General features: G+C 34.3%; 1 protein-coding gene across 2 annotated transcripts in view; it reads right to left on the bottom strand.

Annotated features, from left to right (window-relative positions):
• Positions 1-13,542, bottom strand: part of PLA2G4A (phospholipase A2 group IVA) — a 184,679-nt gene that overhangs the window by 37,215 nt on the left and 133,922 nt on the right. For both annotated transcript variants that reach the window (XM_074222259.1, XM_074222260.1), the window contains 2 exons: positions 3,886-4,108; positions 2,195-2,309 (listed from right to left, as the gene is read on the bottom strand). In XM_074222259.1, the coding sequence (XP_074078360.1) occupies positions 2,195-2,309; positions 3,886-4,108 (338 nt within the window). The remainder of the gene's footprint in view (positions 1-2,194; positions 2,310-3,885; positions 4,109-13,542) is intronic.

Here is a 13,542-nt window from a genome sequence, read left to right as displayed (position 1 = left end):
GCTTTAATATATATATTATATATACACATATACATAGATAAATACATAGTTATATATTATATCTCCCCATTGAGACTATAAGCTTTTAGAGGAGGGACTATAACATATTTATTTTTCATACTCATAAGGACCAAGTCCAGTGTTATTGATATATTGGACATTCAATAGATGCTTTTGAAAAGAATAAACAAATAAGTGAAATAAATTCCACCTGTATTCTCCTATCTCATCCTACCCCAATTCTTTCCAAAAGATGGCACTAGAGGACTTTTATTTCATCAGCAGAACAATGTCTTAAAAGTAATAGGTCCATTAAAAAGAATCAGTGAAAGCATTCCTGAAATGACTGTTTAAATATGTTTCATTAGTAATGATTATTTCAGTGTAGGGTATAACTTATGCCAGTCACCAAGGTCAGTTATGCTAAGAATAGAATGAACAGCCTAAGCCTTGGGCATAAAAGGGTTGTCAGCTTAGCAGGTTAGGAACCTGCCCCAGCACCCCAGAGGAATGTTATCAGATACAGTGAAGGTGGCCAACAAGAATCAACATGATGGGATTGCTTGTACTTCAGTAATGTAATGAGTAAGAAAGTGATGTATTTCATTCAGACACCACAAGCCAAGACACGTTCTTCAGGTGTTATATTTAAAGAATCAAATGGGGGGAAAATAGTAATTCACTGGTATGCTTCAAACATCGTGAAATAATTCCTGAGAGATGAAATCATTTAAGTTTGTTTTCAGGTACTTTATATAAAATTATTGCTCTTTACAGAGGATATATAATTTCCATGAGAGCATGGACCAAATTTTCACTCTGTCTTTTTTAGTGTCTCATGCAATTCTTGGTCCAAAAGAAATATTTAATAAATTGCTGAATGAATGAATATATATATATATATATATATATATATATATATGTTTTATTATTTCCCCCATCTGTTTCTTTTTTATGTTATTGACTGGAACTGAAATCTCATTAGTTAGTCATTTCCCAGAATTATAGCATAGGACAGAAAGGACCCATGGGAGACCCTTTAAAGAAGACTATCCTTTTACCTCCAAGTAAAACCCCTAGGGAACCATCCCAGAAAGATTTTTAAAAGTTCCTATTCTGAAAAATCATAAGATTTAGTAAACTTCACTGCTAGGCAATTCATTATTGCATCTAAACTTAAATTTCATGCTGTCATCTTTGGAACATCATATTACTAAACTAGAGGGGATCTTTGAGGTCATTTAGTTCCAGATATTTTATTTTAATAATGAGGAAACTCAGGCACAGGGAGGACAAATAATTGCTTAGTGGTAACACTGAGATTCCTAATAGAACATTTTGTTATTCTTTCTCTTTTACTATCTTCCTTTAATTGTCTCTGGCACTTCCCTTTCACTCCTTCTGTTCTTCTGAACTCTTCTTTAAATGTAATGGTTAGAAATAATTACAGAACTCTATAAAGGGCTGACCCAAGATTGAGTATATTGAGAAATATACATCTCAGAATTGTGATTCTGATTGATCTCAGCAGAAATAGGAAGTTTCTTCATTTCATGGACTATATAAAGTAACAAGCTATCACAGATGTTGTTCTTGCTATTCAGCTCTTTTCCTTTCTTCTTTACATATGGCCACCCATTATCTATCCCATATTTGTATAGGTTGTATTTTCTATAGATGGTTAGATTATGAGGAAAGTGTTTGGGGCTTGGATTCAAATCTTACTCATGTTTACAAGTAGAGTAATCATGGACAAGTAATTTTATCTCTTAACATCTCAGTTTCTTAGATTACAAAATTGGGATAATCCACAGTACTCAGCTGCAAAGGATTCCTGTGAGGATATGATGGTGTTTGTGAGCAAATATCTTTACTAAATGGTTTTTTAAAAAACTCATTCAAATGTCTGACATAATTATGCCCATTTATCACTCCACAGCAGAATTCCTAAACTCCATCTCACATAGATACTGAAATAAAACAAATGCTTTTCAGAAAGTCGCCTTAAGCACATAGCAAACAAAGGTAAGCCTGCAACTCTCAGTGATCAATGGGAGGTTAGTTCCACCCTAGGATTCTCAGAGGACAATATTTGAACATCAAAAGCAATTATGATTTTTGCAGATCACTTGTGACCTAAAAATAAGGCACATACAAAAACAAACAGGAAAATGTAGAAAAATGGAAGTCATACCAGCAAACATCAACTCTGAAACATCAGGTTTCACATGGAGACAGGTAAAGAGGGGCAAAGGACACTGTGCCTTATTAATTTTTTCTTTCAGACTACTTAGAGTACAGCTCATTCTCTGATCAAAGAAAAAGAAGAGACAAGAATAAGTTAAATATAATGGTTGTCACTTATGTAGCACTTTAAAATTTTCAAAATGTTTTTGCAGCTTTTATTTGGTTTTTCCATCCTAATTTATAGAAGAGGAAAGAGATTTAGAGAAGGTAACAAAAAGCTCAAAATTAAGAGTTGATATAAATGTATGAGGTGGGATTTAAATCTAGGTTTCCCTGACTCCAGATCCAACACTTCTTTTATTAATCCATGCTACCTTTTTAGCAGGCAGTGAGAGATGTTTCTAAATGATTTTGAATCTGCATAATAAAAAGTTTGTTCATTACTTTTAGAAATCTATATAAACAGAATGAAAGGCAGACTGTATGAAGTAATTATCTGCATTCTAAAAACAGTCTAGGAAGTTACGTCTTCAATTGAACTGCTAATTATGGGGTCAGGAAGGAACTTTCCCTCAGGATACCTTGGCACTGAAGGATCCTTCTCCATCTCCTCTGTTTTATATTCAGATGGAATGCTAAGCTGTGGTCATCAGTCAGGTGGGCGTACTCCATGTGGTCCATTCCCTTAAACTGAGGGCAACATCCCCTGGCAATCCTGCATCCTTCCTGATATGTATGTATGTGTGTATGTGTGTATGTTTTGACTTGCCCCTACTCCTTCTTCTAAAAAACTTATGTGTGTTAAGGCTGGACAAGTGAGAGAAAAGAGTAAGTAAACTGTTAGTAAAGCATTTTGCAAAACATAAAGTCAGGTAGTAAAGATATACTTTCTATAACTCAAATAGCTAATTGCTAACTACATAAAACAAAACTTCATGGTCAAATTAATCTAACATCCACAAATAAGCTTGTTCTTTCCCAGTAAGTACTACAAGTTCATTGCACTACTGACTGTGATTTTCTCTATAGAAAAGAGATGATAATTTTGAGCACAAGAGTATTTAGAGGACATATTCATACTAATGAAATCACATACAGACTCTCTGATTATGGAAGTGTTAAAATGGTTTCTTGCATAATAATTCTAAAGACAAATGGGAAGAGTGTTGGACTAGGAGTCATGACAGAATGGTTGGAATACTATCTCAGATACTCACTTTGTGGACCCATAAGTAAATCATTTACTTTCCAATTTATAAAATGGGAATAATAATATCCCTACCTCCCAAGAATATTGTATCAAGTAGTGCAGACCTTCACAAACCTTCAAGTACAATATCAGTGTCAAATAACTGTCACTATTATTATTATTACTATTATTATTATCAATAATATTTCTAAGGAAATTTCTATATAAAATAAATTTCTAGGGAAATTTTCTATGATTATGCTTTCTCATAGCCTTGTAATTAGGCATCTACTCCATTCATCAGGAGGAAAAAGACTGGAACATTCCATTAAGGGCCTTAGTACCAGACATTTACTTAATCATTTAGACTTCATAAAAATTTTCATTGCTTAAATAAGCAATAATAGTCCAGTTATATGCATTGCAATTAAGAAAAAAAATTTTTATACAATCTGATGGAAGATACCATTTCTAATTAAAATGGAACTAGAAACACTGGTGTGACTTACATTGTGGATTAGGGTTTCTCCAATTAACATCCCAAAGATATCAGTAAAAGTGACTGGCTGTCCCGAACTTTTCTTCTTCCATAAGGACTCAATATAGCGTTTGACTTTCTGGGGTGTGAGTAGCAAAAGGGGATTATGGCTGACACTGGCCATTAGCTCTTCATTAATTTCCTTTGGCCCTTTCTCTGGAAAATCAGGATGAGAATATAAAGATGACATATACCTATAAGAATAAAGAAAATACAGTCAACACAAATGTCATAAGACAACTGCGTCAAAAAGGAAAATCATAGCATATCAAATTAAAGTGAAGAACAGCTATAGAAGGAGAACCCTGTACAAAGAAAGATGATTTAATCTGCATTTTGAGGTAATACTTGACTATATTTTGCTTTTCTAATTGCCAGTAAATTTGACCAAAAAAAACCAACCATTTTCTTCTTAACTTTTTATGTTGTATTACCCTATCATCTAATGTGGCATTTGATCAGAGGCTTCTAGGATGTTCATTTTTTCTAGGATCATTAATTTAGATTTGAAAGGAATCTTAAAATCATGTAGTTCAACTGTCATTTTTGATTAAAAAAATGAGACTAAAAAGGGACTCATTTTGTATCACATAGCCAAATAAATGGCAGATCCAGGGCCCAAATTCAGGAGATGATATTCTTCATTCCGGATACCAAAAAATTGTCATGGGTTGTTGCACTGAAGGAAGGAGTAAGTTCATTAAGGTTGATCGTCACCCTCATGTTGCTGTTAGGGTGTACAATGTTTTTCTGGTTCTGTTCATCTCGCTCAGCATCAGTTGATATGAATCCTTCCAGGCTTCCCTGAATTCCCATCCATTTCTTCCTGGTTTCTAATAGAATAATAGTGTTCCATGACATACATATACCACAGTTTTTTAAGCAATTACCCAATTGAAGGACATTCACTTAATTTCTAATTCTTTGCCACTCAAATGGGGCTAGTATGAATATTTTTGTATAAGTGATATTTTTGCCCTTTTTCATAATCTCTTCAGGGTATAGACACAGTAGTGGTATTGCTGGATCAAAGGGCATGCACATTTTGGTTGCCCTTTGGGCATAATTCCAAATTGCTCTCCAGAAAGGTTGGATGAGTTCACAGCTCCACCAACAATATATTAGTGTTCCAAATTTCCCACATCCCTTCCAACATTGATCATTGCCCTTTCTGGTCATATTAACCAGTCAGAGAAGTGTGAGGTGGTATCTCAGAGTTGCTTTAATTTGCATTTCTCTCATAAGTAATTATTTAGAGCAATTTTTCATATGACTATGGATCACTTTGATTTCCTCAGCTGTAAATTGCCTTTATATATCCTTTGACCAGTTGTCAATCGGGGAATGGCTTGTTATTTTGAAAATTTTTTGAAATTCCAGTTCTCTGTATATTTTAGAAATGAGTCCTTTGTCAGAAATACTAGTTGTAAAAATTGTTTCCCAATTTACTACATTTCTTTTGTTCTTGGTTACAGTGGTTTTGTCAGAGCAAAAGTTTTTTTAATTTAATGTAATCAAAATTATCTAGTTAGCTTTTAATGATGTTCTCCATCACTTCCTGGATGATAAACTGCTTCCCTTTTCATAGATCTAACAGGTACACTACTCTTTGATCTTTTATATTGTTTATAATATTGTTCTTTGTGTCTAAATCCTGTATCCATTTTTTGATCTTGCCTTGGTATAGGGTGTGAGGTATTGGTTGAATCTAAGTTTCTTCTATACTAACATTCAATTTTCCCAGCAGTTTTTATTGAAGAGAAAGTTTTTATCCTAATAACTGGATTCTTCAGGTTTATCAAGTAGCAGTTACTATAATCATTTCCTGCTATTGCACATAGTCTATTCCATTGATCCAGCACTCCATTTCTTAGCCAGTACCAAACAGTTTTGATGACTGATGCTTTATAATATAATTTTAGATCTGGTAAGATTAAGCCACCTTCTTTTACACTTTTTTCATTGAATCCCTGGAAATTCTTGACTTTTTATTTCTCCATATAAATATACTTACAACTTTTTCTAACTCATTAAAGTAATTTTTGGGGGGGAATTTTGATTGGTAGGGCACTAAACAAGAAGTTTAGTTTGAGTAGAATTGTCATTTTTATTATATTAGCTCGACCTATCCATGAATAGTTAATGTTTGTCCAGTTGTTAAATTTGATTTAATTTGTGTGAGAACTGTTTTGTAATTGTTTTCATTTCTGAGTCTGCCTTGGCAAGTAGACTCCCAAGTATTTTATATTGTCCGAGGTTACTTTGAATGAGATTTCTCTTTCTAGCACTTTCTGCTTTATCTTGCTAGTCATATATAGAAATGTTGAGGATTTATGAGGGTTTATTTTATATCCTGCGACTTTGCTAAAGTTGCTATTTTTATCTAATAGCTTTTTAGATGACATTTTGGGATTCTCTAGGTATACTATCATGTCATCTGCAAAAAGTGAGAGTTTTTTCTCTTCCTTCCCAATTCTAATTCTTTCAATTTCTTTTTCTTCTCTTATTGCTGAAGCTAACATTTCTAATACAATATTGAATAGTAGTGGTGATAATGGGCATCCTTGTTTCACCGCCAATCTTATTGACAATGCCTCTACCCTATCCCCATTGTATATAATGCTTGTTTATTGTTTCAGATAGATACTGCTTATTATTTTGAGGAACAATCCATTTATTCCTACAGTCTCTAGAGTTTTTGGTAGGAATGGGTGCTATATTTTGTCAAAAGCTTTTTTAGCATCTATTGATATGACATATGGTTTCTAATAGATTTGTTATTTATATAATTAATTATACTAACAGTTTTCCTAATATTGAACCAATCCTGAATTCCTTGGAGAAATCCTACTTGATCATAATGTATTATCCTTGTAATTGCTTTGCTAAGATTTTATTTAGGATTTCTGTATCTATATTCTGTATCTATATTCATCAGGGATATAGGTCTATAATTTTCTTTCTCTGTTTTAACTCCTCCTGGTTTAGGTATCATTACCATATTGGTGTCATAAAAAGAGTTAGGCAGAGTTCCATCTATTTTCCCAAAGAGTTTATATAGAATTGGAACAAATTGTTCCTTAAATGTTTGATGGAATTCACTTGTGGGGATGGCTAGGTGGAAAAGTGGATAGAGCACCAGCTCTGGAGTCAGGAATACCTGAGTTCAAGTCCAGCCTCAGAAACGTAATAATTACCTAGTTGTGTGGCCTTGGGCAAGCCACTTAACCCCATTTGTCTTGCAAATACCTAAAAAAAAAGAATTCACTTGTGAATCCATCTGGCCTGGAGATTTTTTTCTTAGGGAGTTTAATAATGGCTTGGTAAATTTTTTTCTGAGATAGGGTTATATGGGTTTTTAATTTTTTTCTTCATTTAATCTGGGGAACTTATATTTTTGTAAATATTCATCCATTTCAAATAGATTGTCAAATTTATTGGCACAGAGTTGGGCAAAATAATTCTGAATTATTACTTTAATTTCCTCCTCATTGGTGATGAGTTCACCCTTTTCATTTATGATACTAGCAATTTTTTTTCTTTTTTTAATTAAATTGACAAGAGACATCAATTTTATGGGTTTTTCATAAAACCGGCTCTTGGTTTTATTTATTATTTCAATAGTTTTCTTGCTTTTGATTTTATTAATTTCTCCTTTAATTTTTAGAATTTCTAATTTGGTATTGAATTGGGGGGGTTAATTTGTTTTTTTCTTCTAATTTTTAGTTGTATATTTAGTTCATTCATTTCTCCTTTCTCTAATTTATTCATGTAAGCATGTAAAAATATAATATATCCCCTAACAGCTGCCTTAAGTACATCCCATAGGTTTTGGTATGTTGTTTCATTACTGTCACTATTTAATATGAAATAATTAATTCTTTCTATAATTTGTTGCTTGATTCACTCATTCTTTAAAATGAGGTTATTTAGTTTCCAGTTAGTTTTGAAGATGCATCTCCCTGATCCAGTATTGTGTATGATTTTAATTGTGCTATGATTTGAGAAAGATGTATTCATTATTTTGTCCTTTCTGTGATCATTAGGTTTTTATACCACCACCACCACCACCACCACCACCACCACCCCGTACATGGTCAATTTCTGTGTAAGTGCAATGTAGTGCAGAAAAAAATGCATATTCCTTTCTGCATCCATTCAGTTTTTTCCATAAGTCTATCATATCTCGGTCTTCTAACAATCTATTTATCTCCTTAACTTCTTTATTTTATGGTTAGATTTGTCTAAATCTGAGAGTGGGTGGTTGAAGTCTCCCACTAATAGAGTTTTGCTGTCTAGGTCTTCCTGTAGTTCTTTCAACTTCTCCTTTAAGAATTTGGATGCTATACCATTGGGTGCATACATATTTAGTATTGAAATTACTTATCTATACTATCTTCCTTATCTCTTTTAAAGCTATCTATTCTTTCAGCTGCTTTGTCTGAGATAAGCATTGCTACCCCTGCTTTTTTTCACTTCAGCTGAAGCAAAATATATTTTGCTCCAACCTTTTACCTTTATATGTATCTCTCTGCTTCAAATGAGTTTCTTGTAAGCAGCATATTGTAGAATTCTGGTTTTTAATCCACTCTGCTATTCACTTAAGTTTTAACAGAGTGTTTATCCCATTCACATACAAAGTTATATTTACTAAGTCTTTATTGTCCTCCATGCTATCTTCCTTCTGTTTATATTTTTCCCCTTTTTCCCTTTATCTATATTCCCCAGTGTTTTGTTTCTGAATACCTCCAGCTTCAGTGTGTTTGCCCTCCTACTCCTATATCAACCCCCTTTCCCTTTTTTCCCCTTTCACTTTTCCCCTCCTTCCCTTCCTTCTGTTCCCCCTCCCTGTCCCCTCCTCCCCTTTCCCTCATTTAATACTTGAAAGGTAAGATAAGTTTCTTAACTTAACTGAGTGTATCTTAGTTAACTTTAAGCCAAGTCTGATGAGATGAAGATTCACTTTTTCTTCTCTGTTACAATGGCGTTTTTTCCTCTTGATGTGATGAGATTTACCCCATTCAGTTTCCTCCATCCTCCCATCTCCTTACTGTTCCTCTTTGTAAGGAGGTAGTTTTTAACTCATTCTATCTGGGTCACAGAAAAGTTATGTGTCCATCACTTGTGCCTAAGTATATTCTCTCTAATAGAGGTTTAATTCTTAACAGTTATGTGATTCTCTCTCCCCAGTGGGTATATAGCCAGTTTCATATTATTGATTAGCAGTTTTTTTTTCTTTACCCTTTTTATTAAACTTTTCATGAGTCACTTGAGCCTCCTGTTTGATGTCCAAATTTTCTATTTAGCTCTGGTCTTTTCATCAGGAAATATTGGAAGTTTCCCATTTCATTAAATGTCCATCTTTCCTCCTGAAAGAGAAGGTTCAGCTTTGCTGAGTAGTGGATTCTTGGCTGCATTCCAAGCTCCCTTGCTCTTCAGAATATCTCATTCCAGGACCTTCAATCCCTTAATGTTGATACAACCAGGTCCTGTGTAATCCTTACTGTGTCTCCTTGGTATTTAAATTGTTTCTTTCTGGATGCTTGTAGGATTTTCTCTTTTATCTGATAGTTCTGGAATTTGACCACAACATTCCTTGGTGTTTTCATTTTAGGATCTCTTTCTGAAGGGTACTGATGTACTCTTTCAGTAACTATTTTGCCCTCTGGTTCCATGATATCAGGGCAATTTTCCATCACTAAGTCCTGTAACATTAATTCCAGGATTTTTTTTTCTCTTCAATGTTTTCAGGAAGGCCTATAATTCTCAGTTTGTCCCTTCTTGTTTTATTCTTGAGGTCAGTGGTTTTGTGGATAAGGTATTTTATGTTTACTTCCATTTTTTTTTATCTTTTGGTTTTTCTTTAACAGAATCTTGTTGTTTCATGAAGTCATTAGTTTCCATTGATTCCATTCTTTTTTTAGAGAAGAATTTTCTTCACTTACCTTTCACAACTCCTTTTCCAGTTGGTCAATTCTGTTTTTTAAGGAATTTTCCATTTGCCCAAGTGTAGTTTTGAGAGAATCATTTTCTTTTTACATTTGGCCAATTGAAGTTCTAGGAGAATTATTCTCATTTTGTATTTGTCCAGTTGTATTTTCCAAGGATTTGTTTTCTTGTTGCAAGGTGTTAATTTTCTCTTGAGTTTCTTTTCCCAATTTTTCTCTTTGATTTTTAAACTCCTTCCTGATTTCTTCAATGAAGTCTTTCTGGGATGGAGACCAATTCATATTCTCGTCAAAAGTGCTAAATCTCTCTGAGTTAGAATCTATTTCTTCTAAGTATTTCTCCATGGGCCCCCTTTTCACTGGACTTTCTTCATATTTCTAGTATCTTGTTGGGGGGCTGTCTTTCAGAGGTCTTCTTTTGAAGATCCTAGATGCTTTGTTCACTTGGCTTAGTAATTCCAAGGGCCAGCCAGCAGGGGGCACTGGTTGCTTTCTCTGGAGTGTTTCTGGCCCTCAGCAGCAGGGTCTGAGTTGACCTTGAACACTGGGCTGGGCCCTGGGGGAGGGAGTTTATTTCTTTCAATTGAGTGAGCTCTGTTGTCCTGAGAGGGTGGGGGGTGGGGGGCTTGTTTGTTGTTTGTTCTGGGCAAAGGGCTGTGCTGAATGTATTTAGCTCAAGTCTTCTGCCCAGATGGTTGTTCTTCAGGCATGCTCTGAGACTGTGCTGGTACTCACCCTCCCATAGTTCCCCTCCCCCGGCCCAAAGACTCCATCCACAGCTAAAGTTGGATCTCCTACCCATCACTCACCAAAGTCTCTGTGGCTGAGGATGGCCCTCTGTCTTCCCCGAGCTACCATCCCCATGCTAATCCTCTGCTCCCATCTCCCCTTTCACCCACGGTCCCCTGAGACAAACCTTCTTGGTAGGTGTTCTAGCTTCTCTTTCTGGATTTGGTTGATAGAATTTCTGTAAAGAGGTTTCTTTCATGTTGTTTTTGAGGGAAAAAAGGAGCACTTAACACAGTGCCTGTCTGCTCTCTGCCATCTTGGTTAGAAGTCAATAAATGTTGATTACAGAAAGTCAGTTGGACAGAGAACTCACTGTGTTTGTCAATTAAGTTATATGTCATGGACAGACATTTCAAATGAATTGAACGTAGAGTTAACTAGGAAGAAGAAATCAAACTACATTGCATTTGGGACACTGAGCAGAATCTTTGATAATCCCAAGGACCTTCCTGATATAACAACCTATCTTTTCAATAGCAGTATTTCCATGATAAAATGTATATAGCTGTGAATCCCTGATCACCAAGATATGCCATAAATCATTCATCCATTTGATTGTTCCCGTGTGAATTGTTACTGTCCCCATGTGTATTTGCTACCAAATAACTATGGAACTCCTGTATTATTCTAAGTCCTGATGAAAACAATATGATTTGATCAAAAAAGGATCAATCAATTTCCCTTTGGATATCATTTTTATATAAAACTACCAAGCAGCTTTAGTGAACATATGTATTCTGCTATCATATTTAATATCATATTGTTAAAAGCATCTTCAAAGAAAGTTATTTCTGTTGCTACATGTCAAAAATTATTCTATGATCTTATATGCACATGTATATGCAAAGTATATGCAAGGTATTGGATACCTTATTGGAAAAGAGCTTTTTAATGCTTTTTAAGAGCTTTTGAATTTTTTTAATAAACAAAAAGTAGATAAATTCTGGGTTTACCCTAACTCTCAATCAATAGCACAACTATAAAGATAACTCCTAGTATGAAAAATTCATCCACAAATGTCTATTTTCAGCTCATATTCTCAACAAGCTTACCTGCAGTATATACCTGGACCATTCTTATAACACTTTTATAGAGAGAATAAATACACCTCAAGTTGAAGCTGTAGGCAATGTATATGCTGTCTTCCAATCTATACACCCTTCCTTCTGAAAGGGTATTGAATTTTATCAGTTGTTCTAACAATTATTACACATAGTTAAAATATTCTTATCAGTAACCAGACATTTAACCTCTAATAATAGAGTTGTAATCAGTTTCATTTTTCATGTGATGTTTTGTTGGTGATAACTATTTCCAAGTCTTCTTAATTTCTACTTGAAAATGTTCTTGATATATAAACCTACACAACTTCTGAGTAAGATATGAAAAGTTCCTTGGTATATGTATCTGTGCAATATTATCATGTATTAAGATTCATAATAATTACATATAATAATTAAAATTAACATTGTATTATTTTAAGATTTTATGTATCTCTCTAAGTACATCACATAACTCTTCTTTTGTTCTTTTGTGGGGCAATGGGGTTAAGTGACTTGTCCAAGATCACATAGTCAGTATCAAGTGTCTTGGCCTGAATTTGAAATCAGGCCCTCCTGACTCCACCTATTATCTCTTTAACTCTTACAGAAATGTTGTGTGGAAAAGGACTGTTACTATCCCCTTTTTACAGAAGGGGAAACTAATGCTGAGAAGTTCACCCTTTACATAATTATCTGAGGCAAGATATAAAGCCAAATCTTTCTAATCACTGCCTCAATATGATCCCCATTAAACCAACTAATTATACTGACTCAAATTTCCCTACACAAGTGGTCAGACCTATTTCACAAGGGAGAGGGAACCCCCAATCAAGAAAGTTAGTCTACCAGTGCAGACTTATAATTCATTAGTCTCACAGCATTGTCAAAGAAGATAGATACATCAGAATTGGAACTTTAATCAAAGGTTTCTTGATTCCTGAGGTCAGTTTTCTTTTCAACTCTTCACTATTCTATGCTGCCTCTCAACCATTTTTGTTTCCAAATTATTTTTCTCCATTTACCCCAGGCCCTACCCTCACAATAAAGTTAGTTATTATAAAATTAAAATACATGTTATTTGCTTCAGAAGATATCTCTTCTTACAAGTTCTTTATCTCTTGGTCCTCTTCATGTCAAATAAATTGCAAATATATGTAAAAGTCTTTTTCTTACAGTCATTATTAACACCATAAGAAAAATCAATCAAGTTACCTACACAACGTTTCTTAACTTTTGTTGGACTGGAACTTATTAATGAAGCTAACTACATTTCATTGGAATACGATTTCTTCTTGTCTGGAAATCTCCTGCACCTATTGCTTTACAATCTTAGTGTTGCCTAAGACTTTTTATAAAGGTTAAGTGACTTGCCCTGGGTTACATTATCAATAGGTGTTAAAAGCAGAACATTAATGAAGGTTTTCCTCATTCTCAGACCTGGCCTATATTCACGATGCCCCACAGTTTCTAAGAATTAGAATCACAAAATCCCAGAGCAGGAAGAGAGCTCAGAGTTCAACAATCAGTTCAAAAATCACACTTTGTCCACCCTCTGTTCTCTATGGATCTCTCTACTCTCTCTAGTAAATCCTTAGGAGAAGGATTCCTTTCATGCCTACACCACTGATAAACATTGTCAAAAGACCATTTTAATTCATCTTTTATAGCCTGGGAGTATCAGAAACTATACAAAGTTCAATTCCTGTGCAGGACTAGAATCATTTTAATTTCTATTACCACATTATCTGATAGATGTGAGGTGGCATCTTTACATGATCTTAATAGAAATTTTAAAAGATTTGAGAGGGAAGGACAGAATTTAGAACTCAATTGTTATAAATGTTAAAA

Source organism: Macrotis lagotis, chromosome 2 (assembly GCF_037893015.1).
Source record: "Macrotis lagotis isolate mMagLag1 chromosome 2, bilby.v1.9.chrom.fasta, whole genome shotgun sequence".
Lineage (NCBI taxonomy): Eukaryota > Metazoa > Chordata > Mammalia > Peramelemorphia > Peramelidae > Macrotis > Macrotis lagotis.
Note: the sequence above shows the minus strand (reverse complement) of the source record. Positions and strands in the feature narration are given on the sequence as shown.